This window comes from Neoarius graeffei, chromosome 11 (assembly GCF_027579695.1).
Source record: "Neoarius graeffei isolate fNeoGra1 chromosome 11, fNeoGra1.pri, whole genome shotgun sequence".
Classification (NCBI taxonomy): domain Eukaryota; kingdom Metazoa; phylum Chordata; class Actinopteri; order Siluriformes; family Ariidae; genus Neoarius; species Neoarius graeffei.
The window spans coordinates 14,150,747-14,166,562 of NC_083579.1; the positions used below are offsets into that span (position 1 = coordinate 14,150,747).

The 15,816-nt window shown below is 42.7% G+C and overlaps 1 protein-coding gene across 1 annotated transcript in view; it reads right to left on the reverse strand.

The window, feature by feature from the left end:
- Window positions 1-5,741: 5,741 nt before the first annotated feature.
- The window catches only part of LOC132894123 (histone-lysine N-methyltransferase PRDM9-like), a 64,049-nt gene continuing 53,974 nt past the window's right edge, over window positions 5,742-15,816 (reverse strand). Inside the window, exons 7-9 of the mRNA XM_060933465.1 lie at window positions 13,409-13,476; window positions 13,058-13,236; window positions 5,742-6,941 (exon numbers count right to left, since the gene is read on the reverse strand). Coding sequence (XP_060789448.1) covers window positions 5,905-6,941; window positions 13,058-13,236; window positions 13,409-13,476 — 1,284 coding nt within the window. The 3' untranslated portion in view covers window positions 5,742-5,904. The remainder of the gene's footprint in view (window positions 6,942-13,057; window positions 13,237-13,408; window positions 13,477-15,816) is intronic.

The window sequence follows — 15,816 nt, forward strand, 5'->3', positions numbered from 1 at the left end:
AAGGGAATAAGTTAATTTATCTCCCCTTTGAAACATCGGAAACATTATTTTCCTTCATGCACATCTTTAGGTGGTATACTGCAACTGTGTAAAGTTTCATTAAAATCCACCAAACTGTTTAAGAAGAGTTGCACTTACAAGACACATGGACAGACGGACAGGGCGATTCCTCTATATTCCCCCCCCACACACACACACAAACTTGAACTAGAAATCTGAAATAGTCACTGACAATTTTGAGTCTTCATCTAGTTCAAACATAAACTGACACTAACAGCCTTGCACCATTTGCTTCACGCCAAGCGACAATCGCCTAGCATCTAAAGCTGTCTAAGGATTTGAAAATCACCTCGCACCAAGCAACATTCACCTTACGAATCACTCTACAGTTACGCCTACACAGACACACAGTTCTGTAATGTTACTCTTCTTACACAATACATTTACACTGCATCCAATCTCCAGTTTCACTGCACTATGGACCAGTTGCTTTTTAAAAGCCTAACAACTTATCTTCTTACATATTGATAACCAAATCTGATACAGTTCTCTTTTTAAAGAGAACTTTATGTATAATTTTCTAGAAACTCCATCTGATTACTATTTATTTCCATTACAATATGCACTGAAGATTGTGTTTAATCCTTGAAGTATCTGCACATGTAAACAGCTGACAAAATTAGTGCAATAAAAACTGAAAATGACCTACCTGACCTTGGAAAGTAGGTCAAAGGTCAAATCTGATAGTTGATTCATGTAGAATAGGTACATATTTGGGGTAGGTTACTGCAGCATGTTATCAGCCAAAAACATGATTTCATGATGAAAATTACATTTTTGTCGATTTTGATAGTTTTTTCAGACAAAAAACTACGAAAGGACAAAGATTCCACAGCTTTTTAACAACAGGGGTGAGAATCTCAGCATGAATCTTCCAGATCCACAAAGGGATGTCATCGGGACCTATAGCAGTCTGTTAGAACTTGCCAAAAGTATACCAGACTTCTTGTTCACTGATTTCAGGAACCTGTACACCGTCATCGATAGCTACAGCAGATGGTTCAATGTAGGTGTCATTGGTACGTAGTTCCAAAGTAGTCATTTAATTGGACAATCTCTCATTATCCAGGGCAATACTGGCGGTGCAGATACGTTGCTGCAATTGTGACTTGACTTCCTTCCACCACTTACCACCTGTTGGAGCCACTAGCAAGTGCTTCTGTTCTCTCTTATAAGATGGGAAATACATATTTGTACAAATGCCGAAGTTGGTCAATATTAGAAGCTGAAATTCTATTTTTGGTTTTGAGCATAAATTTAACCAAGGGAGACATCCAGAATGCATCCCGTGAGGACAGACACTGATTGCTGAGGCATACAGCTATCCAAATGTCCCAAAATAATGGCTTCACATTTCTCAACCACTTGATCCAGATCATTAGCAGACAAAACTTGGTCCCAAATTTTATTCCCAAGAGCTTGATGAAAAGCAATCTTGCAACATTCACGGCAATCCTGAATCAAAACTTTACGGAGAGTAGGTTCAAGCTTGGATCCCACCAGCAAAATAACTGCAGAAAGGTCAGTCTTAATTAGCATATTCAAAGGATAGTATTTTCAAAAAGAGGTCTTTGTGATTACTTAACACATTATCTAAACACGAATTTTTTCAAATTGGAAAGTCAACAAGTGCATTCAATCTGGATAATTGCTGCAGTTGGTTAAGATCAATCTTGCGAACATCACCACTGCAAAAAATAACCGTGTCAGGATGGGAATCTAAGACATTGTCCACAAACTGAATTATATCGTTCATAAAGTCAGATTCTATATAGTTACAGTGGTGCTTGAAAGTTTGTGAACCCTTTAGAATTTTCTATATTTCTGCATAAATATGACCTAAAACAACATCAGATTTTCACACAAGTCCTAAAAGTAGATAAAGAGAACCCAGTTAAACAAATGAGACAAAATTATTGTACTTTGTCATTTATTTATTGAGGAAAATGATCCAATATTACATATCTGTGAGTGGCAAAAGTATGTGAACCTCTAGGATTAGCAGTTAATTTGAAGGTGAAATTAGAGTCAGGTGTTTTCAATCATTGGGATGACAATCAAGTGAGAGTGGGCACCCTGTTTTATTTAAAGAACAGGGATCTATCAAAGTCTGATCTTCACAAACACGTTTGTGGAAGTGCATCATGGCACGAACAAAGGAGATTTCGGAGGACCTCACAAAAAGCATTGTTGATGCTCATCAGGCTGGAAAAGGTTACAAAACCATCTTTAAAGAGTTTGGACCCCACCAATCCACAGTCAGACAGATTGTGTACAAATGGAGGAAATTCAAGACCATTGTTACCCTCACCAGGAGTGGCCGACCAACAAACATCACTCCAAGAGCAGAGTGTAATAGTCGGTAAGGTCACAAAGGACCCCAGGGTAACTTCTAAGCAACTGAAGGCCTCTCTAACATTGGCTAACGTTAATGTTCATGAGTCCACCATCAGGAGAGCACTGAACAACAATGGTGTACATGGCAGGGTTGCAAGGAGAAAGCCACTGCTCTCCAAAAAAAAACCTGCTGCTCGTCTGCAGTTTGCTAAAGATCATGTGGACAAGCCAGAAGGCTATTGGAAAATTGTTTTGTGGATGGATGAGACCAAAATAGAACTTTTTGGTTGAAATGAGAAGCATTACTTTTGGAGAAAGGAAAACAATGCATTCTAGCATAAGAACCTTATCCCATCTGTCAAACATGGTGGTGGTAGTATCACGGTTTGGGCCTATTTGGCTGCATCTGGGCCAGGACAGCTTGCCGTCATTGATGGAACAATGAATTCTGAATTATACCAGCGAATTCTAAAGGAAAATGTCAGGACATCTGTCCATGAACTGAATCTCAAGAGAAGGTGGGTCATGCAGCAAGACAACGACCCTAAGCACACAAGTCGTTCTACCAAAGAATGGTTAAAGAAGAATAAAAGTTAATGTTTTGAAATGGCCCAGTCAAAGTCCTGACCTTAATCCAATCAAAATGTTGTGGAAGGACCTGAATTGAGCAGTTCATGTGAGGAAACCCAACAACATCCCAGAGTTGAAGCTGTTCTGTACAGAGGAATGGGCTAAAATTCCTCCAAGCTGGTGTGCAGGACTGATCAACAGTTACTGGAAATGTTTATTTGCAGTTATTGCTGCACGGGGGGGTGGGGGGTGGGGTGGGGGGGGTGGGGGGGGGGTGTCACACCAGATACTGAAAGCAAAGGTTCACATACTTTTGCCACTCACAGATATGTAATATTGGATCATTTACCTCAATAAATAAATGACCAAGTGTAATATTTCTGTCTCATTTGTTTAACTGGGTTCTCTTTATCTACTTTTAGGACTTGCGTGAAAATCTGATGATGTTTTAGGTCATATTTATGCAGAAATATAGAAAATTTTAAAGGGTTCACAAACTTTCAAGCACCATCGTATATTCTGGCAGATGATGAACACCACAAACTACCAACCGATGTCCCAAAGGTAAAGTCAAATATACCAGTTCATCAAGTTTAGATCTATAGACATCAATAACATCCAGGTTACTTTGCACATAAATGGCGATTTCACCTATATTCCTGTAATCCAGCTCGAACCAATTTCTGTCCCGTCAGAATCTCTTATGGTTTGGTACGCTGATGACACTATTCAGCATATCTAGTTTGAGGTGCATCTCCGATACTACACATACATCAATATCATTCTTATTCAAATCGGCTTTGAGCGCTACAGCTGCTTTAACTCCATTTTTAGTTTTGCAGAGACTGCAAATGCTCGTAATTAAAAACATTGGCACAGCAAAATCCATATTTAACTTTCGTGCAATAGGAGACATCCGTCGTGTGATTTGTTTCGAGTTCGCGGGCGATACACTTGTAGCGAGGTGGCAAGGAATAATCCTGCCGATGCTTTGCATCACAGGAATAGGCTTGTTTTCAAATGATGTGGCCAAGTTATTGGTAAAATTTGGGTGACTCTCATAACACTTATATCCTCCTCAGGAACCTCAATATCTGAACAGACCTCGTATCTTGAGATTGTGGATAATGGCTGGGGCAGCTTTCAATTCCTGCTCCCCCCCACACACACTTACCCTAACCCCACTTCTCCTCCCTTCCCCCCTTCCCCATATCTTATTCTTTTATACTTGTATATGTAAATACTTAATTTATTTTAATTTATCTAGAAGTTTTTCTCCATTTCTTTTCTCTGTTTATCTGTAATGATGCTGCTGGAATCTTAATTTCCCTGAGGGAACCCTCCCAAAGGGATCAATAAAGTTCTATCTAATCTAATCTATTTTTACTGATTTTCTGAGTAAGTCCATTGTTGGATACTTAATCAGTTTGTTGTTCGCAATACTTCTCTCAATCCATGCACTGGTCTCACTTTTAGGGCCTGGATTAACTTCCGCATCCATACAGATACTTCAAACCGGACAAATATGATGTTCCTTGAGTGTGATGATTAGAATATCATGCTTTGTCCATACGGATATCGTCTGATATATCAAACTTGGTCAGGTAAGGCATCTCACAACTTTGACATTTGGACGACAAAATTCCATCACGAGCACATCCTTGCCACAAAAATCTACTCCAACAACTCTATAAGAGCCTAGCAAAGATACAGTTGGGATATGAAATCTTTGTATACCACCCAGGCTAAAATTAAGTAAAAATAACACGAGCTAAAAATCAAATGGCCGCCATTACCGGCACCTGTGCACTGACAATGTCCGCCTCAGAGGAACTTTCCCCTGTTACAAAGCTACAGTTGGCTGATCAAGTTCTGTGGGGTCCAATGGTGATCCAGTCAAAGTTGTTAACTCTTGGCGACTACTGATCAAACTTTGTGCAGACGATGTGGATGTACTTTTGATGCAATGGTGTGGCAAGGTGCACATATTATTACTAAGACATTTCAAATGAGAGGAGATCATGATCTGAGGGAGCTTCAGACCGTGGAAATATGATTATATTTTCTATATTTAATATGAATACCAGTATTAGATTGAGAGTGTAACCAATATTATGGAGGGTTTAATCAGAATGTCATTTGACCCATACTGAATCGAGGATGGACATGAATGCTGTTCTCAGAGGGTCTTCCAGGTTATCAAAATGAATATTACAGTCTCCAACAATTAATCCTTTGTTGAAAGAAAGAACCAGGTTTTAGATGAAATGTGCAAATTCACAAAGGAATTTAGAAAACAGACCACACGTCTGTAAATAATAATTAGCTAAATCGACTGGGGAGACTTATTTTGTTTCGCAACATATGTTAGTATAAAGAACTACAAACATACTGAATTTTTGTTCAGGTTTTTGTATGATGCCTAGATTATCATTATAAATAACTATGATGCCTTCTAGTTGACCAGTTAGATGAGGCTGATGCATATAGTTGAGGATGAAGCATATAGCCTCATTTAAATGCTACATACTCATTTGATTTGATCCACATTCCTGTTAAACATAGTACATTAAATTCCTGATCAGTAATAATTCCATTAACAATTAGTCTCATACTGTAGTACCACAATGATAATCATGTTGCAGTTAAATCATTACTTGTACGGCGGTAACTAATGACTATTAATATTTTCTTTTGATCTTAAGTAGTCTTATTTTACACATCACTATAAGATTACATATTTGAAAAACGGACAAATAACATGAACAATAAAGTTCAAAGTACAGGTCATTTTCAGCAAAAACTGTAATAACCATATTTAATTTCACAACTTTAAACTTGTGGGTCGTAAATGTAACTGACTCAATAAATGTCTTTCCACACTGTGAGCAGTGATACAGCTTCTCTCCTGTGTGAACACGCTGATATTTTTGGAGATTACTTTACTGAGGAAAACTCTTGACACTGAGAGCAGTTATACGGCTTCTCTCCGGTGTGAATGCGCTGGTGTTTTTGGAGATTACTCTGACGAGTAAAACTCTTTCCACACTGTGAGCAGTGATACGGCTTCTCTCCTGTGTGAATGCGCTGGTGTGTTTGGAGATTACTCTGATGAGTAAAACTCTTTCCACACTGTGAGCAGTGATACGGCTTCTCTCCTGTGTGAATGCGCTGGTGTTGTTGGAGATGACTCTGCTGAGTAAAATTTTTTCCACACTGTGAGCAGTGATATGGCTTTTCTCCCGTGTGAATGCGCTGGTGTTTTTGGAGATGACTCCGATGAGTAAAACTCTTTCCACACTGTGAGCAGTGATACGGCTTCTCTCCTGTGTGAATGCGCTGGTGTCTTTGGAGATCACTCTGATGAGTAAAACTCTTTCCACACTGTAAGCAGTGATACGGCTTCTCTCCTGTGTGAATGCGCTGGTGTGTTTGGAGAGTACTCTGATGAGCAAAACTCTTTCCACACTGTGAGCAGTGATACGGCTTCTCTCCTGTGTGAATGCGCTGGTGTTTTTGGAGATCACTCTGACGAGCAAAACTCTTTCCACACTGTAAGCAGTGATACGGCTTCTCTCCTGTGTGAATGCGTTGGTGTATTTGGAGATGACTCTGACGAGTAAAACTCTTTCCACACTGGGAGCAATAATGTGGATTTCCCCCTGTGTGATTGCACCGGTTTGTCTTGAGTGATATCTGATGACCAAAACTCTTTCCACCATCTGAGCAGTGGTGAATTCTCTTCTGTATATCATTATGTGACGTGTCAGAACTGAGAGTATCAGTTGATGTTGGCTCACTACTGGAGCATTTGGAGGGGATTTGAAGTTCGTATTTAATCTCTCTTGATTCCTGAAGTCTCACATATGCTTCATAGTGGCATCTCTGGATGTGTTTGTTTTGGTAAATTTGAGATGCATCGGAATGAGGACATGTGGAGCAGGAAAAGACTTGCAGCAGAGCATTCTTTACTTCTGGAGAAGTGAAAGGACAAAAATACGAAAAAATTGAACATGAAATGCAACAAGATTATAAAATCCAACAACAGTAAACCGATGTAAGGGAGCATTTTTACTGAACCTCAAACATTGAAGATTCTCCATTAATTAATTCAGGGACCAAAAAAAAAAAAGTTTGAGGACTAAGATATAGCAACCTCTAACTAGGAATATTGGTAGATTCAATAAGGTGCTGGAATAGCATTTATGCACAGCATTGGCCATAGCCCCGTGGGTCTGAGCGACCAAAGGGGAATTATTGGTTTCTGTTTGCTATCATGCCAGTCTAGGTAATGGCAAGCCTAGCTTTATTTACATCTCTTCTAGGACTGAGAAGGAAACTCAGCCCAAGCATTCAAGGTTCTGAAAAGAGATAACAGTGGGCCTTATTGATCAAGCTGGATATGACTAGATTTATCAAGTAGCATTTACACAAGAAAGTCTGCATTTTTACATCTGGATTTTATATATGCATAAGGCTGCCACATTTAAGACACTTATTAGTTTTGATTATACACACATTTAATGAAATTAAATTTTGTGGGTGTGGCAGCGGGGGCGTGGTCAAGCGCCGCTCTGTGACAGGAGGGCGGAGTCAGGGAAGGTAAGTGGCAGAATCACTACACCTGATGGCAATTAACCTGTGTTTGTGTGTGTCTTCCCAGTGACCGCGCCCTATTTAGGTAGGGAGAGTGAGAGCAGAGGGGCTCATCCCTGAACTAGACGCCGGTTGTGTGTGTGTCTGTTTGTGTGTTCAGATTGTTCACTGAAAAGTGTGGCAATAAAGCCTATTTTGAACCTGATCTCTGTCCTGCCGTCCTCTGTGCTCCACCCACGCATACTGAACGGCCACAGTGGTGCCGAAACCGGGGAAAATTGGAGCGCAGCAGCCGATCAGCCCCATGGAATCCTCCCCGTTCACCGACCTGATCTACGCCCTCGCCACGGTCCAGCAAAGCCAGCACCAGGCGCTAGTCACCCTCCGAAAGGAACAAGAACAGCGCTTCGAGACCCTGGTGCTGGCCCAGCAAGAAGATCGAGAGGCGTTCCGGCACCTCCTCGCGTCGGCGGGGTCCACCAGCGCTCCCACCGCAGGCCCGTCCCCCCTCACCCTAACCAAGATGAGTCCGCAGGACGACCCCGAGGCATTTATCACGCTCTTCGAGCAAGTAGCAGAGGCCTCAGGGTGGTCGACGGAGCAGCGGGCGGCATGCCTCCTCCCCCTGCTAACGGGAGAGGTGCAGCTGGCCACGCTACAGCTCCCCGCCGACTGCTGGTTCGGCCTACGCGGACCTCCGCCGGGCCGTCCTCCAGCGTGTGGGGCGCACCCTGGAGCAGCAGCGCCAGCGCTTCCGTGCTTTGCGCTTGGAGGAAGTCGGCTGGCCGTTCGCGTTTGGCCAGCAACTCCGGGACGCCTGCTGGCGGTGGCTGAGGGCCGACAACTGCGACGCCGAGGGAATCGTCGACCAGGTGGTGCTGGAGCAGTTCATCACGCGCCTGCCAACAGGAACCGTGGAGTAGGTCCAGTGCCACCGCCCGGCCTCGCTGGATCGGGCCATCGAGCTGGCGGAGGACCATTTGGCAGCTGTTCCGGCGGCAGGACAGCAGACAGCCTTTTCTCTCCTCTCGCTCTCCCCCCTCCTCCTGTGTCCCGTCCTCGCCCCATTCCCCCACCGCGGAGGCGGGGGCCGGCACCACCCCAGCCGGCCCGCCGCACCCGCGGTGCCGGCCCATTTCTCCCTTCTGTGTCTGTCTCTCCCCCCCCCCTCAGGTGAGTGAGCCCCAGAACACCGGTGCAGAGAGGAAGCCCGGGCCGGTTTGCTGGCACTGCGGGGAACCGGGCCACCTCCAACAGCAGTGCACATTGAGACGCCCCCAGGGGTGGTAGTGCGTAGCCGTCCTTACAGGCTACCTGAACACACACAAAAAAAAAAAAAAAGTGGTTCGGGAAGAACTCAAGGCCATGCTCGAAATGGGCATCGTCGAGGAGTCCTACAGTGACTGGAGCAGCCCGGTAGTCTTGGTACCCAAGGCCGACGGGTCGGTCTGGTTCTGTGTGGACTATAGAAAAGTCAACGCGGTGTCTAAATTCGACGCGTACCCAATGCCTCGTATTGATGAGTTGCTCGATCAACTCGGCACTGCTCGCTTTTATTCGACACTGGATTTGACGAAGGGATATTGGCAGATCCCCTTGACTCCACTATCCCGAGAAAAAACGGCCTTTTCCACACCGTTTGGTTTACACCAATTCGTCACAATTCCGTTTGGGCTGTTTGGGGCACCCGCTACGTTTCAGCGGCTGATGGACAGAGTCCGCCCCCACGCCACTTATGCGGCCGCTTATCTAGATGATATCATCGTCTATAGTAATGACTGGCTGAGGCACCTCGAACATCTGAGGGCCGTCCTTAGGTTGCTGAGGCGAGCGGGGCTCACAGCCAACCCAAAGAAGTGTGCAATTGGGCGGGTGGAAGTACGGTATCTGGGCTTCCACTTGGGCAACGGGCAGGTGCGTCCCCAAATTAATAAGACGGCAGCAATTGCGGCCTGCCCCAGGCCCAAGACCAAAAAGGGGGTGAGACAGTTCCTGGGGCTGGCTGGCTATTACCATAGGTTTATACCTAATTATTCGGACGTCACCAGCCCGCTGACTGATCTCACTAATAAGGGGGCACCAGATCCGGTCCAGTGGACGGAGCAATGCCAGCGGGCTTTTTCTGAGGTAAAGGCTGCACTGTGTGGGGGGCCACTTTTACACTCCCCTGACTTTTCTCTCCCCTTTGTGTTGCAGACCGATGCGTTGGACAGGGGGCTGGGGGCGGTTTTTTCCCAGGAGGTGGAGGGGGAGGACCGCCCTGTCCTGTACATCAGTAGGAAGCTGTCGGTGCATGAGGGGCGCTACAGCACCATAGAAAAAGAGTGTCTGGTGATCAAGTGGGTGGTCCTCGCCCTCTGTTACTACCTGCTGGGGCGCCCTTTCACCCTCTGTTCGGACCACACGCCCCTCCAGTGGCTCCACCGCATGAAAGATGCCAACGCACGGATCACCCTTTGGTATCTGGCACTCCAACCCTTCAATTTTAAGGTGGTCCACAGGCCGGGGGCGCAGATGGTCATGGCGGACTTCCTCTCCCGTCAAAGGGGGGGAGTCGGCTGCAGGCCGGACAGCCACCCGGCCTGAGTCGGGCGGTGGGGGTATGTGGCAGCGGGGGCGTGGTCAAGCGCCGGTCTGTGACAGGAGGGCGGAGTCAGGGAAGGTAAGTGGCAGAATCACTACACCTGACGGCAATTAACCTGTGTTTGCGTGTGTCTTCCCAGTGACCGTGCCCTATTTAGGTAGGGAGAGCGAGAGCAGAGGGGCTCATCCCTGAACTAGACACCGGTTGTGTGTGTGTGTCTGTTTGGGTGTTCAGATTGTTCACTGAAAAGTGTGGCAATAAAGCCTATTTTGAACCTGATCTCTGTCCTGCCGTCCTCTGTGCTCTACCCACGCATACTGAACTGCCACAGTGGGATTTTGTGAAACCCAGTTGTTTCATGTTAATGTAACTGATGAAAGAAAGCAAGCCAATGTCCATAAATTAAGACATAAGAATAGCCATGCAGAAATGCAAGCATATAAAACTTGCATTTCAGGCCTTCCCTGAAAACGATTTTGTCTGGATGGCAGCATATTGCTCTGAAACATGTATTTTTCATTTCAAACATAATGATGCCTTCCCAGATGTACAAGCTACCCATGTCATGTGGACTAATGCACCCTTATACCATCACAGATGCTGGCTTTTGAACTGTGCACTGATAAAATTGATGGTCCCTCTCCTCTTGAGCCTGGAGGACGTGATGTCCATGATTTCTAAAAATAATTTCTACTTTTGATTCATCAGAACTCAGGACAATTTTCCACTTTGCCTCAGTTCCGTGCAATTTTAGATTGAGGAATGTTATCTTCTTGCACTGTTTGCCCATGCAGTCTTTCACAGAGCAGTGAACTCCTCCCCATCTTTACATCTCAGAGACTCCGCCACTCTGGGACCAACCTGTTGCCAAATAAAATTAGGTTTTTTTTAGTATTACACAACATTTTCAGTCGTTTATTGCCCCTGTTCCAATTTTCCTGAAATGTGTTCCAGAGATCAAATTCAAAATGAGCATATATTTTTAAAAAAATAAATAAAATTTCTCATTTTCAACATTTGATATGTTGTCTTTGTACTATTTTCAATGAAATAAGGTTTCCATGATTTGCAAATTATTGCATTCTTTTTTTATTCACAGTTTACACAGCATCCCAATCTTTTATGGAATTGGGGTTATAATAAACATAATTCAAAAGATTATTTCTGCATGGCATGACTTGTGGAATTACTGAATTTAATACTAAAAATATTATTGCTTGTTAAATTGATTGATAATATAACCATCATCACACATGCTCCTAAAATAAAGCAAATGTGTTCTAATTGATTGTATAATGCTTGATGGGCTTGACTGGCATCTGTATTAGCCAATTAACAACTTCACTTGGTTCAGACACACTGCATGTGTGTGTGTTCAACTAACTTCTATCCAACCAGTTGCTTGTATTGCACTGAAGATATTTTAACCCCCCCGCATGTTTCTGTAATATGGAGAGATCTCACAACATTATCCTGTATTGTGTGTTGGTTGTGATAAGGCATGTGTTTTTTCCCCTGATTTTTCCTTGATTTTCTCCCTAATTTAGCCATGGCCAATTTCCACTCATCAGACTGCTCTCCTGTATCACACAACAGCAACCAACCAGGGGGGGCTAAGGCTACCACATGCTTCCTCCGAGGCAAGTAATGCCAGTTGACCACATCTTTTGCTCATGCAATGTCAGGGAGCACCATAATACACTCGGAGGAAAGCCCAATCCATTCATTTCCACATGAATGTGCATGAGCTCACAGACAACCACGACTCGCTAGTGTAATTGACACGGGAGAGAGAGCATGTCACCCCTCCCTCACAGAGAGTCCAGCCAATTTTTCTCTTTTGAGCTCCCAATCTCAGCTGGCTGTGGCATCATCAGGATTCGAAAGTGGCAATATCTAGATTATAGGGAGACTGATGGAGAAGACGCTTTTCTGCTGTGCCACTCAGGATCCTTCAGTTTATGCAACAAAACTCTTTCTTGCCTTTTTTTGGGGGGGGGGTCCCCTGTGTGCTGTGCTTGGCGCCCATGATCATCATATGCATATGAATACAAAGCAAAATCAGCCTTTTGTAAATCTGATATTTTTATCAAAGCTTTTCCAAATCTTCATAAAATTTTAACAAAGGCCTAATCTAACCAGACTGTTCAAAAGTGCACGGGGTGTGTGTTCCATTTCAGTTTTGTGGGCTTCACCAAATGCAAATCAGCTGGGATGTGGCCACACCACCTAACTTATGGAAAAATTGGCTGTGTGTTAGGGTTAAGCTAACCCTTTAAAAAAAAAAAAAAAGTCCATCTTATCCACAAGTGTTTCTAGATGTCATCTACAAATGATTTCAAGAGGACACAGTGCATTTATTGGTTATAAACCAGAAGGTTTTCCTCCGTCTTTCACCTGCTGCTACATTTCTTTTACAAACAACAATTTTGGTTAAAAGCAGGACACTATGTTCTTCATAGTCCTTATCAGGAAATTGCTCAAAACGCAAATACAATACACAGTAATTCAGAATAACCAGCATGGAGTTTATTCAGTATGTTGAGTGGAAGATGTTTAGTTATTCTTCTGCCATCAGTATTAGCTGTGAGAAGTGTAGATTAATTAGCACTCTTATGAAGAAGAGCCAGAGGACAGAGGACTCGGAATAGCAAAAGATGCAGTGGGCTGACTTCACGTGTCTCAAAGGAAGCCGACAGACTTCACCCTCTCTGGTTGGTCATTGTCATATGACAGAGAAGACCTACCTGGTTGGTGGAACTGGCTAAAATTAGTTCTCTGGGGGAGTGCTCTGGTTATTGTAGACTCCATTATGCAACAGCTTTCATCCCAAAAAATTGTTAGGCTCAGAAATGTGTCACTAGATGATGCAGAAAATAACATCTATAACCTCTTAGACTATAGTAACACCTTGCTGTCTGGTTGTTCCTGTAGGTACAGGACTAAGTTCTTTGGTGCACTCCTCTTCATACCACACCAAGAGCTCCTGTCCTGGGTTAATGGGTCGACAGCAACGATATAGAATTCCCCCTCGATACTTAAATGCCACAAGATTCTGTTCTTCATTGTTACGGGTACAATTCACATACCTAAAAGAGTGAGGCAACATTCCAGAAAATGTAAAAATCAGATCAGAGTTACAGACTTGGAGAAAACATGGCAGAGATAATCAGTGACAGCAAGAAGATAAAGTTCTTCCAACAAATGAACAGCTGTAAAATCAAATCACGAAAAAGACCCAACAACTGGTGTATTCCTCACCTCATCCAATTCACATGCATCTCTCTTTTGGCATCTATGCATTCTTCGCACTGCATGTTCTCGTATATCTGTAGAAAAATACCACATTGACATTTTCTTCACAAAAATCAATCTATACCTTTAAATGAGGTATACAGAAACAGGAACGATGGCTCATGCCAATATTATATTAAAGGGCATATCCTGGACCAATTTAGTGCTTTTTAATATGAAAGTATGTCCCTTTACACACTCATCCAGAAGGGTAATTTTGCACAAGGCCATCTGTCTACAGCAGAAAAAAATAAAACAAAATGCGTCTGGAAAAATCCCAAGGGAGTCCAGAGCCATATTGATCCAGATTCGTGACGTCACGTGCGGATCCGCCAGCAGGCAGAGAGACCCTGCATGGATTCAGTACACAGTCTGTGTAGACCAAGTTTAGTAGCTAGCGATTTTGCACTGAAATGATAGTTAAAAGCTTCAGCTTCTAAATCCATGGATTCATGTATCAATGCTCATCTATCTATTGTTACAGAAATCACATTTTTTCTAATTACTATTATGTATTTATATATTTCTTCATTTAGAAGAGTACTGGCTACTGTAGGAGAAAGATTTCATAAGCTACATACATGGAATCGGCTAAGCGGGGTTGTATATACATTTAGTGTGTTTGACAGGTCCCAAGATCTCAAGCCCTGACATGCATATTCCTTGATACATGTGAAGTGTATTATCGCCCAGCGCTTTTGTGTTGTTTACTTTTGTGTGTGTCAATAAATAACATTATCCGTGTACCACACAAACACAGGAACACCTAATTTAGAGTATAGTCTCTCTTATTTCTTACCCTGGCAACAGTCAACTTGTGAATTGCCGATTTTCTTGGTCTTTTTGTCTGCTCTGCTTGGTCCTTGGCTTCGAGGGCCTCAGTGGATGCAGCACTTCGCCTTCTGTCAGGGGAGACGAACACGGCTGGCTCCTTTGGCGATGCGGACGGTGTTGCTTTGGGCATTCTAACAGATGGAACTGTGTCTTTTTTCAGATCAAGTTGCTTCTTGAAGCCCATTTCCTACTGCAAATAGTTCTCAAAGTCATTGGGCTTTACGAAGTGAGCCCCGCATATGATGCTGTGGTCTGTTGCATGTTGACAGTTTTTCCGGGTGCCTCGCACTAAGCGCTCCCATTTTTCTCTCATTGTCCGGTCTTTTGGAAAACGATGAGTACTCATCCCATCATGATTGATGTTGCTACACCCTCCTACGATACATCTGTTAACCATTTTAATAATTACGTGATAATGCTGAAGAAATTTGCAGAAAACCACCAGGTCGTATTCTCATAAACAAACCAATACTGACATGGGATTCAGAAGGAGGCACCCCGCACGTGACGTCATAAAAATCAATGTTTGCTGGGAAATCCAAATGCCAAGTTTTTTCAGAGGCAAATAAATTTGTCTCAAATAGCTTGATTTCAACTGAATTTTTCTGGTATTGTGCAAGGTAAAAAAACTGCACAAAGTGCAAAATGTGACAGATATTTGACCAAAGTTTAATATAAGAGAATTACATTGATCTTGCTCCTAAATATACCCAAGATGTGCCCTTTAAGCATCATGAAGGCTGAATTAAAGGTTCTTGCCTGTATCTTTAGATTCACAAATCAGCCAACAAGCTCTGTGATGAATTAAGTAACGATAGGAAAATGCAGGCAAGGCTTTATCAGAATTTAGGCAAAGGAAAGGTTTCTCATAAAAGGCTTTATGTCTTTGACATGGCAAAACTGTGCTGTGAATCAGACCTCTCTGATAAATATCTGTCCCTTGTTTTGGTCTCGAAAAAGACAGCTCCAAAAATGCATAACTTTAAAGTCAGTTCTGTCACTAAATGGGTTTTATATAAAATATTTTGCATTTGTACAAGTAATAATTATTTGCCATAAATGTTTGGGAATAATGATGGTTTAATTCAGTATAGCAGTGTTAATTTTGAATTTACAGTAAATAATTTTAAATTTAGTCTTGTACAGAAGTTTCTAGTTTCATTTTAGTCTTTTTTTTTTGCTTTGTTTTCATAAAAATTTAATCAGTGGAACTCAATTTTAATTTTAGTCTAATTCTAGTCAAATGTTTTGTTGTAAAATGTGCCCTGTACAGTGGTGCTTGAAAGTTTGTGAACCCTTTAGAATTTTCTATATTTCTGCATACATATGACCTAAAACATCATCAGATTTTCACACAAGTTCTAAAAGTAGATAAAGAGAACCCAGTTAAACAAATGAGACAAAAATATTATACTTGGTCATTTATTTATTGAGGAAAACGATCCAATATTACATATCTGTGAGTGGCAAAAGTATATGAACTCTAGGATTAGCAGTTAATTTGAAGGTGAAATTAGAGTCCGGTGTTTTCAATCAATGGG